The 24,852-nt window shown below is 34.4% G+C and overlaps 3 protein-coding genes across 5 annotated transcripts; 1 reads left to right on the top strand and 2 right to left on the bottom strand.

Annotated features, from left to right (window-relative positions):
* The first annotated feature begins 8,953 nt into the window (after nucleotides 1–8,953).
* Nucleotides 8,954–12,666, top strand: LOC112523146 (putative pre-16S rRNA nuclease). 3 transcript variants are annotated; one of them, XM_025132621.1, is made up of 6 exons: nucleotides 8,954–9,253; nucleotides 9,375–9,434; nucleotides 10,652–10,764; nucleotides 11,210–11,278; nucleotides 11,651–11,702; nucleotides 12,249–12,666. In XM_025132621.1, exons 1-6 carry the CDS (start codon nucleotides 8,984–8,986, stop codon nucleotides 12,360–12,362), a joined length of 678 nt encoding a protein of 225 aa, XP_024988389.1. In that variant the 5' UTR covers nucleotides 8,954–8,983; the 3' UTR covers nucleotides 12,363–12,666. The 3 variants fall into 3 exon arrangements, 2 of the variants coding, with proteins under 2 accessions (XP_024988389.1, XP_024988390.1); XR_003070241.1 differs by having other exon boundaries at nucleotides 8,958–9,253; nucleotides 10,980–11,278; nucleotides 12,249–12,332; XM_025132622.1 differs by lacking the exons at nucleotides 11,651–11,702; nucleotides 12,249–12,666 and adding an exon at nucleotides 10,980–11,092 and having other exon boundaries at nucleotides 8,958–9,253; nucleotides 11,210–11,267.
* A 116-nt stretch (nucleotides 12,667–12,782) lies between these two features.
* LOC112523958 (transcription initiation factor TFIID subunit 11-like) lies at nucleotides 12,783–15,303 on the bottom strand. The gene is made up of 3 exons (XM_025133654.1): nucleotides 14,984–15,303; nucleotides 14,097–14,184; nucleotides 12,783–13,049 (listed from the first exon to the last, which is right to left on the bottom strand). The coding sequence occupies exons 1-3, from the start codon at nucleotides 15,301–15,303 to the stop codon at nucleotides 12,822–12,824; spliced, it is 636 nt and encodes a 211-aa protein (XP_024989422.1). The 3' UTR covers nucleotides 12,783–12,821.
* A 5,083-nt stretch (nucleotides 15,304–20,386) lies between these two features.
* LOC112523693 (zinc finger protein ZAT4-like) lies at nucleotides 20,387–21,955 on the bottom strand. Its single transcript, XM_025133377.1, has 3 exons — nucleotides 21,075–21,955; nucleotides 20,665–20,999; nucleotides 20,387–20,613 (listed from the first exon to the last, which is right to left on the bottom strand). Exons 1-3 carry the CDS (start codon nucleotides 21,953–21,955, stop codon nucleotides 20,387–20,389), a joined length of 1,443 nt encoding a protein of 480 aa, XP_024989145.1.
* Nucleotides 21,956–24,852: the final 2,897 nt, after the last annotated feature.

Below are 24,852 nucleotides of genomic sequence, written 5' to 3'. Positions count from 1 at the left end.
GTTCCAGTCCAAAAAGAAGTGGATTCAACAATGTGCAAAGGGTTTGAAAAAAATGAACCTTTATTTTAGTAATAGCTCATATGTGGATCATAATGGAAATACTTCTGGTTCCATTATGTAATTATAGGTTACAATGCATACTCTTAGAGGTTTTGGTACATGCTCCTATGAACTTCACATATTATTTGTCCTTTGCAGTGAACCCATATGCAAATCGTTCCAGTCCAGAAAGAAGTGGATTCAACATATGCAAAGGGTTTGTAAAAAATGAACTTTTGTTTTAGTAATAGCTCATATGTAATTACAGGTTACAATGCACACTCTTAGGGGTTTTGGTACATGCTCCTACGAACTACACATGTTTTCTTGCAAACTGCAGTGAACCCAGATGCAGTGCAACCTGTTGAAATAATCGTTCCAATCCAAGAAGAATTGGATTCAACATATGTAGAGGGTTAGTAAAATTGAACCTTAATCATAGTAATAACTCATATGTGGATAAATATGGAAGTACTTCTGGTTCCCTTATTTAATTAATGGTTAAAACCACACTCTTAGTGGTTTATGGTGAATGCTCCTATGAATTGAACATCATTCTTGTCATTTTGCAGTCAACCAAGATGAAGTGGAACCTGTTGAACTATTAATTCCAGTCCAAGAAGAAGTAGAGTCAACATATGCCAAGGGTTAGTAAAGAATGAACCTTTATTCGTACCGTAATGATAGATCAGTGACACTTGCTGCATTATGATATGGTTGCATTAATGAACGTAAATGTTATTTCAATCAAATGACAGTAATGAAGATGTACTTGGCGATAATCAGAGGTTAAACGACGACATTTATCTGTCAGTTACACCAAGATGTAAAAGAGCTAAAATAGATATGGATACAGTTAGTAGTGTTGCCATGAATTAAGACGGTAGATCTGAACATCTATTTGGAATTGGTAAGTTAAAAGTAAAACTGATCGACATGTCAATTAATCTTTACAAATCGGTGTATATGAGTACACTTAAACCGACCTTACTTTGTTTGTACTTGTAGATTCAAGAGTTTCAAAGCATACAACTATAAAACAAATAAGACAACGTTTAAGAAACAACAATGAAGGTAACTTACGTTGTAATCTTTTAACTTCATGCCACTTTATGATATGCATGTTATAGTGATCTAACTTATTGTGACAGCAACGTAGTAGCGATGAACCATGAAAAAAGTCCTTCGATGTGTACAAGAAGGAAACAACGACAACTTGAGGCGACATGACATCCCGTTTGCATTAAGGGTAAAGAAACTGAAGGTAGAGATGAAAATGCATTATCTAAAAGAGGTGATATTTGTTTCATTTTTAGAAAATACAACTACCCCTAACATATGAATTGCGACACTAACATTGTTATTGTCTGATTTATAACGTTTTCCAAAGGCCAAATACGGAAGACGAGTATAGCATTAGATGAAACAAAAGCTGGGAAGAAAGATGAACTCAAAAAAATAAGGAAAGGGTGCATGAATCATATTCAAGTGATGGAAATAAATGCGGGTTAGAAAACTTGAGAACAAGAACGTCGCCACGAACACTGTATCAAACAATCGTTGGATTGAACGACGACCGGAAAAAGGTGGGGAGACAAATGGGGTTAGGCTCTTTATTAGAAATGACCATTAACGGAGTGCCATCAAAGCTCGGTTTCTATGTTGCCGACATTCTGGATGTTAAGAAGATGGAGCTGAAGGTTATGAATGGTGTAATACCAATCACGGTTGAATCAATCCATAATTTGTTGGGTTTGCAAATGGGAGGGATTGATTTACTTGAGATGGATGAACTCGATGCTTCAAAGAACATGGCAACTACATGGAGGAAACAGTTTGAGAAAAAAAAGATGCGGCCAAAAGACATAATGAAACTGATACATAGTTCAGGAGATTCAGGGTTCAAATTCAAACTCAATTTCTTGTAATATTTGTAAATCTAATGATTGAATGCAACAGGATGGGGTGCTGCAATTTCGGTTTCCTTTCGCTAATAGAAAGTGAAGACGTTATTCCACAAATAGATTGGTGTAAGTACATCTACGCCAAAATAAAAACAAGCAAGTCAAGATGGAAAAGGGAGAGTACCATGTGCTTCTATGCTGGACCGTTGACATACCTTACTGTAAGTTTTCTTTATATCTAAAATTGTAAAAAAATATTTACATAACAAACGAAAATTTTCATTTTGCAGTTGCTGTATGTTGAATCTACGATAAGTCCAACAGTCATGGTAGAACACAAGGCACATGCACTCTTGGGGTGGAACATTGAGTTGTTAAAGAGGAGACAGTCATCATAAATCAAAGGTGGAGGTTTTGGGCTATTACCACTACGATCTGTTTATGGTGAATAGCTCGAAACCTCCACCTTTGATTTCTGATGATTGTCTCATCTTTAACAACTCAATGTTCCACCCCGAGAGTGCATGTTCCTTGTGTTCTACCATGATTGTTGGACTTATCGTAGATTCAACATAGAACAACTGCAAAATGAAAATTTTGGTTTGTTATGTAAAGATTTTTTTTACAATTTTAGATATTAAGGAAACTTACAGTGAGGTATGTCAACGGTCCAACATAGAAGCACATGGTACTCTCCCTCTTCCATCTTGACTTGCTTGTTTTTATTTTGTCGTAGATGTACTTACACCAATCTATTTGTGGAATCACATCTTCACTTTCTATTCGCGAAAGGAAACCGAAATTGCAGCACCCCATCCTGTTGCATTCAACCATTAGATTTACAAATAGTACAAGAAAATTGAGTTTGAATTTGAACCCTGAATCTCCTAACTCTGTATCAATTTCATTATGTCTTTTGGTTGCATCTTTTTTTTTTTCTCAAACTGCTTCCTCCATGTAGTTGCCGTGTTCTTTGAAGCATCGAGTTCATCCATCTCAAGTAAATCAATCCCTCCCATTTGCAAACCCAACAAATTATGGATTGATTCAACCGTGATTCGTATTACACCATTCGTAACCTTCAACTTTATCTTCTTAACATCCAGAATGTCGACAACATAGAAAACGAGCTTTGATGGCACTCCGTTAATGGTCATATCTAATAAAGAGCCTAACCCCATTTGTCTCACCACCTTTTTTTGGTCGTCGTTCAATCCAACGATTGTTTGATACAGTGTTCGTGGCGACGTTCTTGTTCTCAAGTTTTCCAACCCCCATTTATTTCCATCACTTGAATCTAATTCATGCACCCTTTCCTTATTTTTTTTGAGTTCATCTTTCTTCCCAGCTTTTGTTTCATCTGATGCTATACTTGTCTTCCGTATTTGGCCTATGGAAAACGTTATAAATCAGACAATAACAATGTTAGTGTCGCAATTCATATGTTAGGGGTAGTTGTATTTTCTAAAAATGAAACAAATATCACCTCTTTTAGATGCATTTTCATCTATACCTTCAATTTCTTTACCCTTAATGCAAACGGGATGTCCTGTCTTGTCTTGTCTCGTCTCAGGATGCCGTTGTTTGCTTCTTGTACACATCGAAGAACTTTTTTCATGGTCCATCGCTACTGCATTGCTGTCACAATAAGTTAGATCACTATAACATGCATATCGTAAAGTTGCATGAAGTTAAAAGATTACAACGTAAGTTACCTTCCTTGTTGTTTCTTGAACGTTGTCTTATTTGTTTTATTGTTGTATGCTTTGAAACTCTTGAATCTACAAGTACAAACAAAGTAAGGTCGGTTTAAGTGTACTCATATACACCGATATGTAAAGATTAATTGACACGTCGATCAGTTTTACTTTTAACTTACCAATCCCAAATAGATGTTCAGATCTACCGTCTTTCATAGCAACACTACTAACTGTATCCATATCTATTTTAGCTCTTTTACATCTTGGTGTAACTGACAGATAAATGTCGTCGTTTAACCTCTGATTATCGCCAAGTACATCTTCATGACTGTCATCTGATTGAAATAACATTTACGTTCATTAATGCAACCATATCATAATGCAGCAAGTGTCACTGATCTATCATTACAGTACGAATAAAGGTTCATTTTTTACTAACCCTTGGCATATGTTGACTCCACTTCTTCTTGGACTAGAATGAATAGTTAAACAGGTTCCACTTCATCTTGGTTGACTACAAAATGACAAGAATGATGTTCAGTTCATAGGAACATTCACCATAAACCACTAAGAATGATGTTCAGTTCATAGGAACATTCACCATAAACCACTAAGAGTGTGGTTTTAACCGTTAATTACATAAGGGAACCAGAAGTATTTCCATATTTATTCACATATGAGTTATTACTATGATCAAGGTTCAATTTTATTAACCCTCTACATATGTTGAATCCAATTCTTCTTAGACTGTAACGATTATTTCAACAGGTTGCATTGCATTTGGGTTCACTGCAGTTTGCAAGAAAACATGTGAAGTTCGTAGGAGCATGTACCAAAACGTCTAAAAGTGTGCATTGTAACCTGTAATCACATATGAGCTATTACTAAAATAAAAGTTCATTTTTTACAAACCCTTTGCATATGTTGAATCCACTTCTTTCTAGACTGGAATGATTAGTTCAACAGGTTGAACTGCATCTGGGTTCACTGCAAAGGACAAGAAATATGTGAAGTTCATAGGAGCATGTACCAAAACCTCTAAGAGTGTGCATTGTAACCCGTAATTACATAATGGAACCAGAAGTATTTCCATTATGATCCACATATGAGCTATTACTAAAATAAACGTTCATTTTTTTCAAACCCTTTACACATGTTGAATCCACTTCTTTCTGGGCTGGAATGATTAGTTCAACATGCTACATCTGTGTTCACTGCATTATGGACAACATGTAAATAGTTTTGATTCACCATATAAACAACATGTAAACAATATTCACCATTATGAAACAGCACGTAAAAAAGATTCGCCATTATAAACAACATTTAAACAGTTTTGATTCACCATATAAACAACAGGTAAACAAGATTCACCATTATATATGTTAATGAAACCTGTCTAGGAAACCTGTTTATGGAACAGTTTAATAAAACCATTATGAAGCCTGTTACATTAACATATAAACATCATTTTAATGAATGTTTATGAAACCTGTGTCATTATGGACAACATGTAAATAGTGAAAGCAAGCACATTAAAGAAGATTCACCATTATGGTCATCATGTAAATAGTTTTGATTCACCATAATGTCAAAGGTTAGTGAATGTTTTTTATCACCCGTAGTGTTCATCACCCCAATTTCTTGACCTAACAAATCTTTATACCAATACAACTAAGTAGTGACTAATGAAACTTCYTGATTTGAGAACCTGGTTTCACTGTATTTGCTATATGTCAGTTCTCTTACTACTGCTTATGAGATTGTTTCACTAAATTTTTATATCATTTGATTAGCTTGGTTAAAACGTGTTATGAAAATGTTCAAGTGTGCAATTACACAAACCAGCCATAATTTAATTGAATTTGGTTAACACATATCAATGAAATTAATTAGCAACACAATGAAGCTAGATGCATTGTTATTTTGACTATATGGTAGGATGGTTTGTATAAAACTGTGTAATTGTGTTGTTTGTTCCCACATATAAAACATTGATATACATTAACTGTAGCTTTGAGGATCCTTGTATACAACTGTTAATTAGGTTTCATAAACAGGTGTTTTACATGCTTTTTTATATGCACTGTAACAACCTGTTAATGAACCTAAATGCAATGTAACATGTTGTTTTATATGGTGAATCAAGTTTCCATATATGCTGTTTTATATGCACTGTAACATGCTGTTAATGAACCTAAATACACTGTAACATTGTCATATGGTAACAGACAAGTATAGAGCATGTAAATGAACTACTCAACCACCTACTTTCTCCATAATGAGAAATTTGTTACCTTTGAGGAACAATTCGTTCAACAATGTTGTCAACAACAATATTAGAGGCTGCACAAGCAAGAATCTTTGATCCACGCTTCACTTCTTGAAGGATAATTTCCACCACAGTTGTTGTCTTTCTAGTTCCAGGAGGTCCATTCACCAAGAATAGATCTTTTGAAGATATGGCTTTTCTAATGACATATTTGTTGGAGAAAAAAGATATATTGTTATTTAGTATGTGTAAACAGGCGGACTATAAAACCACCAATCAAAAAAAAAAAAAAATTAAACATTTGGACACATCTATTAAATAACATGCAACTGTAACTGCAGGTTTTCAGTTGCATGAGTTCCAAATCATGTGTCTAGTGCATATAGGTAGCACATGAATTCTTTATCATTATTCGCTCACTTCTTTTCCTTACTGATTCATATAGATAACACACCATAAGGTTATATCAAAACATTATACTAATTGCATTCAACGAAGTTTCTTACCTCGATTTGCTGCAATGAATATACCATGATGAAGTTCGTCTACCATATCTTCTTACCCAGAATCGATTTCTTTCACTGAATCACGGTGTTAGCATATGATTTAGAGTGATTATCGCATTCTTAATTTCATAGTATCATTTCTTAGAATAGATTGATTTTCCCCTTACAATTTTGCCTTTCATTGCCCTCAAAGAATCAGGCGCGTGTATCAATGTATCTATTTTATTACAACTTTGCCATCAAATGCATCTTGACCTTAGATTAAAAATTGGATGGAAGAGATGATGGTTGTATTGGGTGTAAGAATGTCAAAGGTTGTATTTAAACCTCCTTCTCTCTCTATCTCTCTCTCTCTCTCTCTCTTTATATATATATATATATAGAGGAGCGATCAAATGAAAACCACCCTCATACGTCGATTTTATTGTTTAATCTTATGAAATTTTTTCATAAAATGTTTTATCTTGTGAAATTGTTTCAAATAATACCTTTTTGATGAATTTATTTCATAAATGGTTATGAAATTGTTTCATATAATATTTAATGAAATTTTAATGAAACTGTTTCATGTATTTCTCTAAAATTAAAATAATGAAGATGATAATATCCATGATTAACACCCTCCACAATAAAAATAGTTAATCAACCTCTCATAATTACAAAAAAAGGAACAAAATGAAAAATTATGATTGGTTGAATGTGGTTTTCACGGTTTGTATAAATTGAGTATTTTTATTTGAATGCTCATATATATATATATATATATATATATATATATATATCGTATTAACTGAGGCATGTTATTTTGATCCATATTTCAGACTTTAGACATTTGTTACTTTACAAAAACAAATAGTTTTATTGATTCAGATTTCAAACTTCAGCACCGCCTCTTATAAATCAGAATGAAATCAGACTTCAGATTTCAACACTTCTTAAAAAACAGACGCCACCTAAGAAACAATACTATTATAGCCTTGTAGGTAAACCAATTACATGAAAACGTCATATATAAGCGATTAAGCAACATGGAATTAAAATCTGTAACCTTGACTTGTCAAAAGCATAAACATTACAAATTATATAATCCAACTACAATTCAAGTTATGCAAATTTACGTACTTCTTATTTTATATTAACGTGGTTTCTCCTTGTAAGTTGCTATGGAAATACGAGTTCGAGTGTTTGATTAGACGATCGTAGAGTCTTTGAATTGGGATTAGTGGACCACATCATTTTTCTTCCATCTCGTAACTTAAACAAGCTCTCTTTTTCGTCGTTTGGGTTTGGTTTGGTTTGCCTACGTGGTCTTTGTTTTGTAATCTCTGGCCTGTTATGTATTTCCTTAACTTTTTTGCTTAATAATATTGTTGTCTTTCAAAAAATATATATACATACACAAACACACACACATATATATATATATAGAGAGAGAGAGAGAGAGACGAGTTCAAATGAAAATGGTACCTATTTAAGAGAATAAAATCACGTTCGAATTACAGATTCACGCGACTTGAAGACGCGCCAAAGTCATCAACGCACATTTTTTGGCCGTTAATGTAAAATCACATGTGATTTTTCACGTGATTTGATCATTTTCATATTCACTTAAATAGTTATCATTCTCGTTTGATTCTCATTCTATATTATTTGTAGAGGAAATTATGTTTTTCATCCATGTGGTTTGCTAAATATTGCGAATTTCGTATTTTTGGTTTCAAAATTTCGGTTTTTATCCCTAAAGTCTGTAATTCATTTCTATTTTCGTCCATGAGGCCAAAACAATGCTTTTAAATATGAAGATTAAAATAGAAATAAACTGTAACGAAATAAACAACAAATTTTAAATTATAAGAACAAAAATGGATGAAAATTGTCATTTTAAAATCATAAGGACATAAATAAATATTTTCAGCAAATCACAGGGACTAAAAACGTAATCTACTCTTACTTTTTTTTATATATTGTTTTATCAATACTATATTACGAAGCATTCCAAAAAAAACTATTAAAAACCAATTTTTATGTATTAAGTATTGTTAATTAATACATATTATTTAAAATTTAAAATTACAAATAAATTGTATATAAATACAACTTATTAAAATTTTGTTTTTGAATTCATGTAACTAACTATAGATAAAAATAATCAAATACAAGATAAATATTTTATTTTAAATATAAAAACTCTAAAATANACATATTTTTAAACCTAAATAATTTAAATTATAATAAAATCTGAATTAAAAAATTATAAAAAAACAAATTTTTTTAAATAATTAATTTAATATTAATATCGATTTTAAAATTTATATTTTATTTAAAAATAAAAACATTATTGTTTTATTAAAACTAAAGAGACAAAGAATAAAAGAAATCATTGGATGCTTCCGAAGAGTCCGTGAGCACACCCACCCCTAAAGAAAAAGTTAAACGTTAAAAGTTAATGGGTGTTTTTGTTAATCATCTAAAAGATAAAGGGTATATATGAAAAGTCACATTACTTTATCCATCTCCTTCCTTGGTCACACTATGGCATCAGGAACCAGAGAGTGAATAAAGATGGCGCACACTCAGCGACTGTCAACAATATTTACACTTTTACCCACTAACCTTTGTAATACACATCCTAATACTCCCTCAAATTCTCTACGATTGCGGTTTTCAACGATTAGGGCAGATGTCTCCCTCGAAGAACACCCTTTCCCCCCAAACGCCATGCGAAGGAAGCTTGATTCGAGTTGGATGGGTGGATTTAGTCTAGGAATTGATCTGGGTTTATCTCGTACCGGCCTTGCTCTTAGCAAAGGCTTCTCGGTTCGTCCCCTCAAGGTTTGTTCTTCAAATCTCCATTAATGGCCGCTTATTTAATTCAATACCCAATTTCTGTAAGTAATCTGTACACTTTCAATTGTTTCTTAGCCTCTTGATTTGGTTTTGATATCTATTTTAGGTTCTGGAATTAAGAGGCCAAAAGCTTGAGATGGGTCTGCTTGAAATTGCTCAAAAACAGGTATATTCTTCTCCCATGAACATAAATGGATTGTTGAAGTTCTAACCCTATTAACTTCTAAAATCAACAGTGATCCATCCATATTTAGTTACATAATTTCAATCATCATCTTTCACCTTCGATTTTGACAAGCATTGTTACTATTGCATTGTAAAATTGGTATTACTTTGGTGTTGTTTGTTTACCTCTTAATAGTTCCATTGAGAGGCGGCATCTGAACCGTTAAAAGGTGAATCTTCTTTGGCAAAAGAAAAGTCTGCCTCTTAACGAATCTGAAATAGTCTAAATGATTTTGCATCATGGCGTCCCTTAACCATTCAACGCCTTAATTTCATCGTAGACAATTACCAAACAATTATATTTCATTTTGCATTATATCATTAGAGCCTCTTAATCATTCTGATCACTTAATCATTCCGCACTAAACTATTCAACAACTACCAAACAAACCCTTAATATATAGTTGTCACATTTGTTACTATGAATCAGGGGTGCTTCTCCCTCTTGCCCAGATGGCATGCTGCATTCTAGTAATCTTTAACATTGTAAAACAATCTCATAGAAAGTACTACCGGATATGCGTATAGTACAATACCTAAAATTTGTACCTTTCGGGTGTATATGGACGTGGAATTCACATCATTTGAAGGGCGAGAATGAGTTAGGGGGTGAAAGAATTGCAGAAGGTTTTAGGGTTTTAATTTGACATGGGTAGTTTGGTAATTTACCAATCTTGTTTTATTTTAGTTTACCAATCTTGTTCTATATTGGTGGGATAGAAAAAAAATGCATTTTTGTCCAACTCAGTTCGTGCAATGTCTCAATCTAATGTTGCGACAAACATGGAACGACAAGTTTTTGTACTCTTCTATCCCGTCCTGGTATGCAGAATAGGACTAAACAAAAACTTGTACCACATCTGACGCGAGATCAGATTGAGACAAGAAGTCACCGAGCAAAAAAAGTGCATCCCACCAAAGTAGGCGGAATAAAAACAAGGGAGATAAGATAAGATTGGTGAATTCTTAAAATACTCATGTGAGTTTAAAAACCCTAAAACCTTACACAATTTTTTCACCGTCTACCTCACTCTCGGTTGTCCTGTCCTGTTTGCATACCAAATGCACCCTGGCTAACCTAGATGTTAAGATCTTCGAACTGTACCTAAATGCCTATGTGTGTTTGTGCATGTCTAAAACGGAAACTTGGTAATATAGGAGGTAGACGAGTTTATTATCGGGCTGCCTATTTCATCAGATGGAAAAGAAACGCCACAATCCAATAAAGTTCGTAGTGTTGCTGGTAGGATCGCCATTCGAGCTGCAGAGAGGTATTTTAGTAACGTAGACCTTGGTTGAGTTGATCTTCCTACTTGATTTTGGTACATAAGATTCACTCTATTTTGTTACCGTTGAAGGGTATTTTAGGTATTTAACTTGTAGTCGAAACACTTTCGTCAAACCATGTGAGAAGTCACATGCTTCCGAAAGAAATTGAAGATCTTAGGAATCTTACAAGACCCGTTCGTTCTTTTTTGGCTAACAGATGGTTAGAACTTCATATGGGTTCGAATCCTATTGAGAGGCTCTGTAGAGATCAGAAATTGTTGAAGAAACAAGATCTTTTTTTCCCTCATGCTATCGGAAAATAAGGAAATGGTTAACCTGTTCAACTAAGACTTCCGTCTTCAACCCTTTTCTTGGATGTTTGTGGCGTGAGTTAACCGCTAATAAAACGCTTTCTTGTATTGTAATTGTCTTCTTATGCGTATGTAGGGGTTGGAGAGTATACTTGCAGGACGAACACGGAACATCAACAGATGCAATGAACCGCATGATTAACATGTATTAACCTTCTTCACTTGATCTAACATCATTTGCGTGCGTTTGGTATGTGGATGAGACTGGACAAAACTAGACTAAACTGGACTGGATAGACAAGAGTGAGGCTGGTGGGTGAAAGAATGGTGGAAGGTTTCTCGGGTTTTAATTTGAAATGAGTAGTTTAGTGATTTACCAATCTTGTTTCATCTCCCTGGTTTTTGTTCCACTATTTTGGTGGGACCCCACTTAGTTCAGTCCTGTCCCAGTCTGATGGCGTGCCAAACGTGAGACAAGAAGTTTTGTTTTGTCCGGTCCATTTCTGTCCAAACTATATGCATGTTCAAATGCCAACAACTCCCATTTCGTAATCATGGTAACCGAATAACATCTCAGGGGACTCGGCAAATCTGCTCGAAAAGAAAGCCTTGATGCTTATGCAGCCATGGTAAGAAGTTCAAACTTTGTTGGAGCAATGTTTGATCTTTAATTCCTTTGCATTTTGTTGGAAACAAGATATATTATGTTTGTTTGGTTTATGAAAAAAAAAAAATATATATATATATATTTATATACACACACATACATACACAAGGTTGGGTTCACATGAGACCAAGGGTTTTTCGTGAGACCCGTAAGACCAATTTATGTTCATTGATCAACTTTATAAGCTAATGATCTAATGGTCTAAAGTTGCACGGTGACAATTTTGTGATTATTGAGAATCTCGTGGCGTTTATGAATGTTTAGATTGTCAGGTTATAGATCTAATCCAAGGATTGAGACTTGATCTTACAGGTCTCACAAAAAACCTTTGGTCTCACATGATCCCAAGTCTACACACACATATATATACACATACATACACACATATATATATATATATAATACACATACACACACACACACACACACATATATATATATATATATATTTCTGGTTGAACTACAAAAAATGCAACCAAATAGAGTGAATGTTTATTCATCATCTCAGATGGTGTTGGAGAGGTATTTCTCAGAATCAGGCCAGGGAACTGAAATGGTTTTGCCTAAGCAATTGGATCTCCAAGAAAAGCTTCGAAAAGGCCCGCCATCGGATTTCTTTTAAGATGGTGTAGTCTCGGCCTTGTTTCAAGGATTTCACTTTCCATCGTTAATTTGTGGGTCATGCGACCCGCAAAATGAGATGGGCTAGATGGATGAACGTTTGTTCACAAGTGTTGGCGCCACACTTCCAACGATTAAAGAAATCTGGATTCCAGCTGGTGGTTCGAGAGCCAGAACTATGTCAACAGTTCCTGTTTCATCAAGTTGTACCTTGTGCTGGTTTTATTGGACATTTTATGTGGTAGTTATGAATAAACAATATATGTGAAACATCATAAAGTATTTACATATCATTTCTTTCTCTATATAATAATAATGATAATAAATAAATAAATAAAACCTCAAGATCAAACAAGATCCAACCCCAGAAAAATGGCCAAAATCAGATGACTGCATATCCAGTCTTTTAGCACCATGCCAGCCAGCATCAGACACAGGTTTAGATTAAAAGTTGCAGCTGCTACTGGAAGAGCCTTGGCACTGATCTTTTAGGTATCTTGCCTTCCAGTTTCAGCCTTCTGTATGCTTCACGAACGTGACACGGTCTGATTGGTCCTGACTCCTTTCTTTCCGTCATTACCATCTTCGCTGTTTCAACCAGTTCACCAACAAAAATCTTTGCTATCCCAGATACCACAATAGTCATTGGCATTGAAATCTTGGAACTCCCAGTAATGCTGCCTAACAACTGTTGTATTCATACCCCAAGATAACAAAGAGAATATCAGGCTCTGTTCGTTTTAGATCATCTTTTTAAAGTATATATTTATATATACGGATAACTCACATACTTAATCACATTTGGTGAAGCTTGAACCTTTTGACCTCCTTGGAAATTGGATCTACCGTTGGGTCAATGACCATTTAGTCGTTTTAGAGTATCTCCAATAGATTCTCTAAGATGGAGAAAATGGAGATTTTATTCTCCATTTTGCTCCAACTGATTCTCTATAATATTCTATAAAATAGAGAAAATAAGAGCATTCTCTAATTCTTGATGTGAGGAGAGAAAAATGATTTTTTAAATTCATTCACACCAATGTGATTGAGTTATTATTATTTTATGTAAAGGGTTCTTTAAAAAGTGTATTTTTATAGGGAAAAAACGTATTGGGATTATAAAATTATGAATATTTTAATAATAAACTTAATGTTGAAATCTCTAAAATAGAGAATCTATTGAAGTTGAATGTAATCTTTTAGAGAATTGTTGGAGATGCTATTGATGGTTTGTTTGCACCATTTACCTCCATTTTGTGGGACCCATATCAATTTTTTTTTTTTCTTTTCACATTTTAATGTTAAATCAACCAGGACATTATTAACAAATGGGACTTATAATCATATGTTGCTGTTTTAACATTCCGCATTTTCATTACACCGATAAGAGAATGACAATCCTGAAATGTTGCTGTTTAACATTCCGCATTTTCATTTTGTTGGTCTGGGGAGAAATGAAAATGTGATATGTTTTGGTAAGGAAAAATGGATGTGAGAAAATTATAATTAAGAATGGAGGTAAATGTTGCTAACAAATAACATCAGTAATGCATTAAAAGATCAGCCATAAAAGTCCTATAATTCAAAGATGTCAGACTAAATAAACGGGCTGCATAACAAAATACATTTTGTTTGTATTTTCAAGAGCATTAAAACAAACTGTAGATAAAAATAAGAGGGATTCAGCTCCGTGTGAGCATTTACGTGGAAGAGAGATAGAGGGAGAGAGACGTACCCTTTTCATGTTAGATTTCTGAAATCCAGATCTTCGGAAAGATTCATACCTACTCATTTGTTCCTCAGTGAACTGAGATAATATTGATCTGGAACATAAACAGAAATGCAATGCCTAAGATTAGTAATCAAGCTAGTATGTAAAAAATGCAAATACACAGGAATGTTCATAATAGAGTAGATAGCACCAAGAATTCGGGTATACTTGCATTATATTCCTACACAAGAAGGTGTCTGAATACTCTTCCTACAACTCCTCTTTGGTATGCCACCAGTTTTCTCTTTTTTGGGCAAAAATTCAACCCACAATTACTCTATCCATTATAAATCATTACAAAATACTAATAGCATTGGGTTTGGAACACTCGATTCCTCTGTATGGTTACCACAAAGAGCATTTTAGATATTCCACTAATAATCAAAACACCGCCTCATTACTTTATTTTGGATGGAAGGATATATCTCAATATGTGGGTGTAAGAACTCTTAATTTTCCTACATGAAATAGACAATCAAAGAGGAAACGTAATGCAGTCCAAGAAACAACTAGTTTTAGTTGCTATGTGGCATTAAAAAACCACGCCAAATTACTATGCAATAAAGTTGAGTGGATTGGAGTTAGCTAACATTCCCTCAATAACGAAAGCTTGTTACATGAAACTATGTGGAAGGAAGGAATAACTTTCAATACCCAATTCACCCTTTCATAATGATAGTTTCATGAAAATTTTATATCTAATTCTTTCTAGTATAGCTTAACCGAGAATGAGATACAACAATAATATGAAGATAATGCTAGGAGCCTAACAAAATGAAATAAAGATTAACATATATGTCAACCAAACTTGCATATAATATAGTGAAAAACATTGACATATGAAAACTTACTGCATCTTGGCCATTTTGTCTGGGTCTCCTGTAGACGCGAATTTTCCAAGTTCAACATCCATGTTTTCCTCTTCTTCCTCATCATCATCTTCTTTGTTCTTATTAGTTGGGATGGCCGCTGATGTTGAAGAAAACCTAACTCTTGCTTTTGGTTGGTTTGAAGGACTAGTACTATGTTCTACATCATATCTTTGGGAATTTTTAGAGGGTTTTGCTGCTAGAGTTTGAGTCTCAATCTCATCATGGGGATTTGGTGAATCTGGCGGGGACTCGTCTAGTTCTTCAAACGCTACTTCAAAAGGATCCTTTGATTGCTTCATGGGACTTTATGAACTCCAAATATGACCTCTGTATGCTCACCTATAGACACAGATGTAGACATACAATGGGTGGACCATATTTATGTGATGTGAGGAAAATTGAGAAGCAAGCGTAGAGCCATTAATACAGTACAAGGAAAAATAAGATGGGACCCACAAAATCGGAAATTAAAGGAATATGGTGTAAGCAAATGAAATCTAACACTCTTAAGTGGAAAAGACACCAATGGTATCACAAATGAATTCACAGATTCATCATGTCATCTAAAAATGCTAAATTGCCAATGGCTTATATTGGTGATGAAAGTGTAAAGAGATGCATGATCATAATGAGAACTGTGGATTCCAACATAATACTTTCAAATGCTAAACTGACAATGGATTATATTGTAGATTTATCACCACCAAATTTTCTATATGTACAATTTTATCTCAACTTCTATTTTGAAGTTTAATCAATGTTGACTTTGACGTTACAAATTTGCCCATTTGGCATTCTAAGCCAAAGTTCATATTTTCTTAGCAAGATGGGAGAGTTGCAACTTGTATATATGCTATTATCATTAGTTGTATATGCACCCTCTAAAATTACAACTTCCTTCTCAAACTCCAGGATTCTCCATAGCTTCAATATAGAAGTTTAATAGAAATCAAACAAGTAAAGTCATAACATTCAGTTAAAAATAGTTCATATTTGACTCTAGAGAATCAAACCTAATATTTTCATATTCAAATTTGCCATAGATCCTTTTTGTTCGTATCTCCAAGATGTTTTCTTTCTTATGCTCTTTATACAATTAAATGTAACTAGCATATTTACATTCTACAATTAATTTTGAAATACTCAAAAGTCAAACTATGAATTTCTTTTTCTTTGGCAGAGGTAATAGTTTAATTTAACTGGTATGTCCATTGCTTGATCCCAAAAGACAAAGGATTTAAGGGGTGATTAACATTCACAATTAATTAAAATGAACCATTGTATTTTTTTTTTGCGCTCATCTCCTTCTCTTCAGGGATATGTAACTCCAAGCCATCAACATTTGGGAAAACAACATACCTTGATGCAAACCTATAAACTCCTTAAACCACCTCTTAAAGTGAAYGTGAGTAGGATCTTTAAGTTTCAGAGAGGGCTGAATCCCCAAAAAATGAATTAGCAAACTTGAATAATTTTGCTCAATTTCTGTAACAACAGTTTTCCTTTTTAATACAACCAAAGCCAAGTACCATGGTCACAATTGTTCAAACTCTAGGTATACTACAACAACAAAGTTTTCTTGAAAATTTAAGTCAGAGTACAAAATGGTTATGAATGTTCTATTTACAACCAAGTTATATTCTTTCTGTAACCACTGGTATTGACACTCTGCAGTCTGCATAAATTAAAACATTGAAATGGGGAAATCCCAAAAAACATTCTACAGCAAAACTTAGAAGGTTACGAGTTCTTTTTCTTTCAGATTTTTGTACGATTGTTTTAACACAAAATATCGATGTCACGTTGGCTCCAAAATTAATTCACTAAGGTAGCGTTTAGTTTGCAGATTCTGTAGATATTTGAATGTTGAATTCCTTTAACCACATTTCATTGCCTTGTTTGGTTTGTTCTTTTGGTCATTTACCAACATTTCATTCCAATTCAGAAGCGCCATTCTGTGAAGCAAAGTGACAAATTCCAAATTCTTTAACAAATTCCATTTCAATGTCTGTCAACCAAACAGACTGTCAAACCTGATAACATTCTAATCCAATTTCATCGAAGTCAAATTCCTTTGACAATTCCATTCCATCCAAAAACATTTACCAAACGCCACCTGAGATTCAAGTGATGTAAACACCATGGATAACATTGTCAGACGAACATTCATCGCCTAGAACGCTTTAATACTCTATCAAAGACGATGATACCTACAATAGCGACTCAGACAATTTTTTCAGAAACTCTCGTCACTAGCATACAAAAATTCAAAAACCTAAATAAGCATGGATGATTGAGCATGAACAAACACGTGATTCTTTATAGTATCCATTCCCACATTCATACAGTCGTATTCTACACAATGATCAGTACCTAGATGATTATCCGACGCTATATTCATAGTTAATTATAACGAAATTTGAAGCAGATGTTCTATCTTTACCTTCCGTAATCGATTCTGATGCTTCCACGGCGCACTCTGACGCAATTTCAACTGCGCATTGCCGATTTAAATATGGTCGCCGGCGCCAACGGCTTCGAGCCAATCGAGTCTGTCGTAGAGCCTAGGGATGCCAGGGAAGAAGAAAACTGAATACAAAACGTTTATATAGAAGAGTAAGTTACAGAAATAGTCCCTTAACTATGCAAGAACGTACCATTTTAGTACATAAGGATTCCTTTTATTATCATTCTTTATCTAAATACTTGATATTGTCTCTTTTGGGTCCATGAGTCTACTAATATATACATCCTTGCATACATAAAATTTCCAAACACATAATTGAAGTTACGAAAATATAACTAAAGTCATGCAAGGCCATACGGATTTTCTTACCTGTTCTACAGAACCATTAGGATTAGTCGAGGTGCATACAAGCTCTTCCAGACACACATTTAACAAGAAAAACATTCACTTTTCAAGATTGTACTGAAATTTTACTTACAAATTGCTTAAGGACTAAGTTACAGATTCTTGGAACAATTCAAATATAACACTAGTACAAACATAACACAATTTAGTTGTTCATGTACATGATATGGACATAGAATTTACAAAATGTACCTAGATTATTTAAATATCGATATATTGAAAAGGATTTAATGAGTTAATCTTTACTGAGTTCAACAACATTGTTTAGTAACACTCAAAATAAGTTTAACGCAAAGTCCAATGATTAAATGTGCTATTCGTTAAAAGATGAAGTTCAATAGTCTAGTAGTTCAACACCCAAAAAGTTGGATACGTTTGGTAGGTTCCAAACACGTTCAAATTGATATGCATTGGGGGAACCACCACATCAGACGATAGTGTGATTGAAGGAGGTTGCAAAAGAACCTTGAATGGGGTAAAGGCATCGACTTATGTTCTTCCACCCAATCTGAGCAAACATCAAAAAGAGAGATTTTAATGAAAAAACAAGAAACAAAATTCAGTGCAATCAAGTGAACAACAAATTTAAGATATGATTCAAGCCTTAAACTCGTGTTTTAGAGCATTATTAGTAGCACAAGATGCTTTAGCCTTGAATTGGAACATAAATAGAAGCGCCTGAAGATCATTAGTTTTCCGAGAATGAAGGTTTCAGTGCTAATATGATCAGTGATCTAGATGAACTAATGCATGATACACTGTATCAACTGATTAAAGTTTAAGTATCCAAATGATAGTGATTCATGTAAGCATTGCCATAAAGTAAGAATAATGAAAAAGAAGTGTTAGAAATGAGAGAAATAGCTAGAAAGGCTAAAATATTGTGTTGGCTGGCTTTTTGTACGTTGCAAGCGACTTGGATGTGGCTTTGAAGTCACATAAGCAAAGTTGCAAGGGGTAATTAAGTGAAAATTCGGGCGACTTGGGAAGTTGCAAGGGTAATTAAGTCAAAACTTTAAGCTACACAACATTCCAACTTGGAAATAAGTGGCCTAAGCCCCACAAGCGAGATTAGAAATGACTTGAGAAATCATATTTGACTTTGATCAGTTCATTGTCACACGGTTAGATTAGATGTAATTAGCATTCAATAATCATTTTAGCACTTAGAAAGTATGTATGACTTGTGCATGTAGCTAGCATTCAAATAAAACTAGGGTTTAAGAAGGTGCACCATGGCATTATCTCCAACTTCATGTTAAATCCCATCCCCGCTATGTAAGGCTAAAGGTATGTTATGAAATCTTGAGGCGTTTTATGACGTGTGTTTCCTTGATGTGTTATTCGACTTTGTCTGACTTTTTAATCTCTCTCTTAAAAGGCTGCATTCTTTTTACTTTTTACCTTTTTATAAGCTATACATATATATATATATATATATATATATATATATGATATCAATCCCCATATGTTGCCTCAGTGGTACGAGAGATGGTAAGATGGTAGACATCTAAAAAGAAGGTCTCCAGGTATTCAAGCCCATGCACTACCATGGTATGTAGTGTTGTTAGCTCGGAGTGATTTATATCTATTATGGTTGTGGAATCAGTGCAATTAGGGATGTATCGAAGAGTGGGTATTCTTGTAAATATGATATCAATATATGAACTTTTTTCTTTTTGTACGAATATAAAAAGTTTAATATCACAATCAAGTAATATATGAAAAACATGCATTGCAAAGATACTTTTGTATTCAGTTTGGTTAGTTAATGTCGATAGACACTGCGATAAATGTACTCGGTTCATTCATTTTAGTTATGTAGTTGAGATCTCATTTATGTTTTTTGCATGCTATAGTTCTTCAACTTATTTATATCCATAACATATTTATAGAAATGATGTTCAAAATTATGCAACTACGCTTTATACACTTTAATATAAACATATCTAACCTGTTCAACTTATGGGTTCAGAAGTTCGTAAAGTAAAAGAGATGGCTTGAGAAAAAAACGACAATAAAAGTAGTCTTTCAAGAAAGTAAACGCATGCACACACACAAAGTCTCTCTCTCTCTCTCTCTCTATATATATATGTTTTCGTAAGCCATCTTAAAAATATTGACTTTGTTTTCGTAATTTTTTCTAAAATAGAATACAATGCATTTATTAGATTTTTAAGAATTGATGAATGCAGTTGGATGTTTTCGTGTGGGACAAAATGATGTAACACATGTACAAATAATTTGATATATTAACCTGAGATATTCAACCCGTTATGTGAGCCGACTAATTTGATATTTTTTGAGAAAAGAAAGTAGAAATAAAATGAAAAAAAGATTTATATAGACTTTGCAAAAGAATCCCACAAATCCAAAGTTACAACAACAGATGGAATGGTATCATCTTCATCCAAACTTTTTGTGCTTCTTGAATGGATATATATAGTTACAGTTCTGAGTTATATATATACTTGTTTTTCTTTAAAAAGTTTGAAAAAAAAGTGATTCGATTATGTGTCATGAGATGGACCACTCGGACCCACATCAGTTGTTGAAGTCCCAATCCCAACCTGCAACCATGAAGACGAACTTCCGCTGATGTTTTTCATGTCTTTTAACTCACTCAGTTTTGCCAACTTCACCTTACTGTCAGCTTCATCATCCTCCATTGTTGCCCCTCCTCCTCCTCCTCCTGCCGCTGCTTCTTTTTCATGGTTGCTTGTGTTCTTGCGATCATCTTGTTGATCACCTGTTCTATTGTTCTGATCTTTTCCATCTCCGTCTGTACCATTCTCATGATCTACATTCCATGAATGTAGATTGATCTCCGTTGAAACCTCGAAGCTCAACGGATACCGAGGATCCCTCCTTAATCCGGCGATATCGTCCGCGGGAGCCGGGAGGTTGAGATCCAGTGCTTTCGATTTATTGAGTATTTGTGAAGGTAATGCCAATGCTCTTCGATGGAGTTGTTCAATATGTTCATGGAAGTTAAACTTCGCTAGAGAAGAAGTATCAGACATGTTTGATGTAAGCCAATGACACCTCTTATGTCCGCCGAGAGCTTGGCCGGAAGCAAAAATCCGATTGCAAATCGAGCATTTATGCACTCTGGATTTCCTCCGTGGTGCTCCGACCAACGGTGCTGGAGCCGGCGGCATGGTGCTGCTTGGACCTTGGCTAAATTGGTAGCTTGAAATTGGTTTCGGAGACGGGAAGAATTCGTCGTGTGTGATGACATCGTCATCGCCGATGCTATCATCAGCAAACTGATCGTTTCTTGCTGCAAAACAACCTTTAACCTTCTTGTGACTTGCTCGATGACCACCCAATGCTTGATGTGAATTGAATACTTTTTTACAAGCTTTACATTCAAACATGCCTTTTGGGGTGGTGGCGATGCCTTTAGCTTTATGATCTAGAGGTGGTGGTGGTCGTGTAAAAGGTGACGTCAGAAACGCCGGTTTAGTAAACATAGGGTTCCGCCGTTGCTCCTCCCTACTAGGGGAGGCGCAGGAGTCTTCGACGTCGGTTAATTCCACCGGATCAACCCTAGCATTTGATAACTCCATAAGGCATTTGGCTAGGGCTAGGTCTTCATCTTCACTTGATGGACATATTGAATTAAAGCTACCAACTTTTGCCCTTAAAGATCTCTTTCTTTTCGACCACCCGCTTGCACCACCACCACAATCTCTCCGGTCACCATGATGATCATCATCATACCCATCATCATCATCGGCTTCCGACTCCGGCGAGGATACGAGAGATTCACCGTCATCGGAACTGCATTTCCGATGCTCAAGAAACGATTTCCACGACAAGAATTCTTTCCCACAATTCTCACAAACCCTACAACTCTTTAACCGATTAGGGTTTGTTCTTAATGCATACATTCTCTTGTTCCCTTGCTTATCTTCCCAATCGCTCACCGGATCTTCATCATCAAGATTGCCAGTATCATCCCCGATTCCATGAGCTCTCATATGCCCACCTAATGCTCTTCCACACATGAAACCCTTCTTACATATTCGACAAAAATGCTTGAAATTGGTCTGTTGATCGTCAGCACTAGCCATGAACAGAGATGAAAAGGGCTAGAAGATCTAGAGAGAGAGAGAATGGGAGGAGGAAAGAAGAAGAAGAAGAAGAAGAAGAGAAGAGAGAGAAAGTCGGAAAAAGCATGAAAAATTGAAAATCAAAAAGAGAAAAAAAAGGGGGGGATTGAAGTGAGCAAAAGAATTGAGGGTGGAGTTATGTTCTTGTAGTTGAAGTTGTTGTAAAGTTGTACGGTGAAAAGAAGGTTGCTCCTGGTTTTTAGTTAGAGTAATGGTTTGTGGTAGAGAGAGATTGCAGTGGTGAGTTGAGTGTGTGTGACAAGTGGAAGGAGGGTACCCTTCACCGGAGACTTTTTCCACCGCTCATTTTTTGTAGTGGTACTGGTGGCGCCGCCCTTCAATCCATATGTACGGACGGCGGAGAAAGGGGGACACCCCCGCCCCCCTTAAATTTCTTTATCCATTAGACAAAAATATTACTTCAAACCCCCCTGAAAAATCATCATCTTTTCACATCAACCTCTTAACATGTTTTTTGTGAACCTTTTTTTATCTTTTATTTAGATCGATCAAAATACACACATTTTGTTAATTGAATTCTCGTACTATAACCGTTGATTCAAATCGAGACTTATGTTTCCTTTCAACCATACAATTACTGTAGAATTATAGCTTATCGACTATAAAATATCAATTTTAATGTAGTATGTACGTGTACCAAAACGTAAGAACACAATTTTCAATAATGTAAACTATTGTTGTATGAAAATTTTCGGGTTGACAGTGGCCGTGAAGACAACGACGTTAACATATTAAATAACGGGTTTATATTACTTAAAATCACGTTCTTGTGTTTTATCCTCGTACAAGTATCTTAATTATCATAAAAACAACGAATGTTTCAATATGAAAATATAAATAAAAATCCATGACATACTTATATCTTTATTCGGTAACCGTAAACATCCGTGCCATCTTATGCGACCAATTAATCCCTCAGGTGACCACAGACGGATTGGAATCATCGCAACTATGGTCACAAGGGTTTTGAAAGCATCTGGAATTCGAACCCCCCCCCCCCCCGGAAGCTGAAATTTCCACTACATGCATCCCATGAGCTTTAACGAGTACGCCACAACCTATGTGGTTAACTTACTTGTATCTGTATCATTCACTCTTGATTTTCTTTAACGTTTTTAGTTTGTTTTAAAAATTAGATTTTGATCGAGTCTAAGGGGTAATATTGTAATAATACAAAATAGTGTAATTTACGAGGGGTAGGAATGAATTACAAATAGTAGTGGTGATGTTGTTTTCGGGTAAGAAGAGAAAAAAGAAAAGAGAGAGAAATCGCATGGTGGTTCTAACTTCTAAACCTATAATTAAACCCATATGATGATTTGCCTTCAATTGCAAGCCAAGAAACCCAATAAGCTATAACCCTTTTTGTCGGTTGGTTCTATATATTTATCTTTCCATACAAATTAGCTTTATAATTTTACTTAACCACTACATCATTATAAGTATGGAATAAACATGGCTGAATTTATATGATTCATTCATTTTTGGCTCACCGATTAAGCTAGAAACGAATACCCAATGGTTAATTGAATAAGCCATAGAGCTAGTTGGAATGTTAAACCCATAAAGCCATTGTCGAACAACCTTTTTTGGGATCTTTTTTACTAGATGCTAACGCGATAAGTAACATGATAAAGGTCAAAAATCTTACTAGATAAGATTGATGATAAGGATGAAGAGTCTTACCCAGTAAGGGATAGTGACTACTCTTACCTCGATAAGCACTTACCAAGTAAATTGTTGGATATGACACTATTTTTTTTTTTTTTTTATGAACTACAATTTTACTCTACAAAATAAGTTAGGTTGTTGACTCTTACCAGTAAACGCTTACTGGATAAGCGTTTGGGTATAATGGCGCGTCAGTCATGTTTACACAACTCGATGCTTTCTTTTTATGTTGGTTTGGATTTGATTTCAGATTGAAAAGATTGTATTTGGGTTTAGTTCATATATGGCCAATTTGCTCAAGTTCAGATATGATCATATATAAAGGTACGTATTCACTCTGCAAATTAAATGCTTGCTTTTTTATGGGTTTGTATATGATTGCGTATCGGCCAATGGCCAATTGTGTCGTATAATAATTTATAAACCCGATAAATCCTATAAACTTACAAATTAATTTCATGAGTTGTTCTACATATGAATTATGCACTACAACAAAATCGGGTTTTATAGAACGTCTGGAATGTTTAAATGTCTAAATGAAGTGTCTTATAAGACTTAAAGTTTTTAGGACCAAAAAGTAAAGTGTCATATCTAAGAATGTTATAATAAGTTTATATGACATTTTTGGCTTTCGTAACAAGTTTTTTTAGGACTTAAAAAATAAAATAAAGTGTTGTATTAGTTAGTTTGAAGAAAACTTCTATAAATCCATCATTTTTACAAGACATTTATGTTTATAGAACAAATTTTCAAAGAACGTCATATAAAATAGCTAATACAACATTTTATTTTAAAATGATCATAAAAAACTTGTTACGACACATAAAAGTGTCCTATAAACTTATTGAAACACTTTTAAACCTGACACTTTATTTTTTGATTCTATAAACTTAACTTTTATAAGGCCCTCTATTAGGACACTCAAACACTTTAAGGGTATATAAACTCAATTTCATTCTAGTCATGCGTGAGAATGCAATTTTTATACAATGTTGTTCCATATGTCAAACTTTCATAACTATTTTCTATGTGGAAAAAAGAAGACATGAATGTTTCATATATGAAACAACACTATATAAATACTGCAATGTCACACATGTTGTTATATATATATATATATATATATATATATATATATATATATATATATATATATATATATATAT

Source organism: Cynara cardunculus, assembly GCF_001531365.2.
Source record: "Cynara cardunculus var. scolymus isolate 2C chromosome LG 12, CcrdV1, whole genome shotgun sequence".
In the NCBI taxonomy this organism is placed as follows: Eukaryota; Viridiplantae; Streptophyta; class Magnoliopsida; order Asterales; family Asteraceae; genus Cynara; species Cynara cardunculus.
Note: the sequence above shows the minus strand (reverse complement) of the source record. Positions and strands in the feature narration are given on the sequence as shown.

What these genes read in the sequence shown, in the direction of transcription:
- LOC112523958 (XM_025133654.1), bottom strand. Translation starts at nt 15,303, where the DNA reads ATGAAGCAATCAAAGGATCCTTTTGAAGTAGCGTTTGAAGAACTAGAC. An exon ending in GACAAAATGGCCAAGATGCA is followed by an intron (nt 14,185 to 14,983) that starts GTAAGTTTTCAT and finishes TTTATGTTCCAG; the next exon opens with ATCAATATTATCTCAGTTCA. An exon ending in AGAAATCTAACATGAAAAGG is followed by an intron (nt 13,050 to 14,096) that starts GTACGTCTCTCT and finishes TGAATACAACAG; the next exon opens with TTGTTAGGCAGCATTACTGG.
- LOC112523146 (XM_025132621.1), top strand. Translation starts at nt 8,984, where the DNA reads ATGGCGCACACTCAGCGACTGTCAACAATATTTACACTTTTACCCACT. An exon ending in TCTCGGTTCGTCCCCTCAAG is followed by an intron (nt 9,254 to 9,374) that starts GTTTGTTCTTCA and finishes TATCTATTTTAG; the next exon opens with GTTCTGGAATTAAGAGGCCA. An exon ending in TTGAAATTGCTCAAAAACAG is followed by an intron (nt 9,435 to 10,651) that starts GTATATTCTTCT and finishes TTGGTAATATAG; the next exon opens with GAGGTAGACGAGTTTATTAT.
- LOC112523693 (XM_025133377.1), bottom strand. Translation starts at nt 21,955, where the DNA reads ATGGCTAGTGCTGACGATCAACAGACCAATTTCAAGCATTTTTGTCGA. An exon ending in TTCCCGTCTCCGAAACCAAT is followed by an intron (nt 21,000 to 21,074) that starts TTCAAGCTACCA and finishes CGGAGCACCACG; the next exon opens with GAGGAAATCCAGAGTGCATA. An exon ending in GAATGTAGATCATGAGAATG is followed by an intron (nt 20,614 to 20,664) that starts GTACAGACGGAG and finishes GTGATCAACAAG; the next exon opens with ATGATCGCAAGAACACAAGC.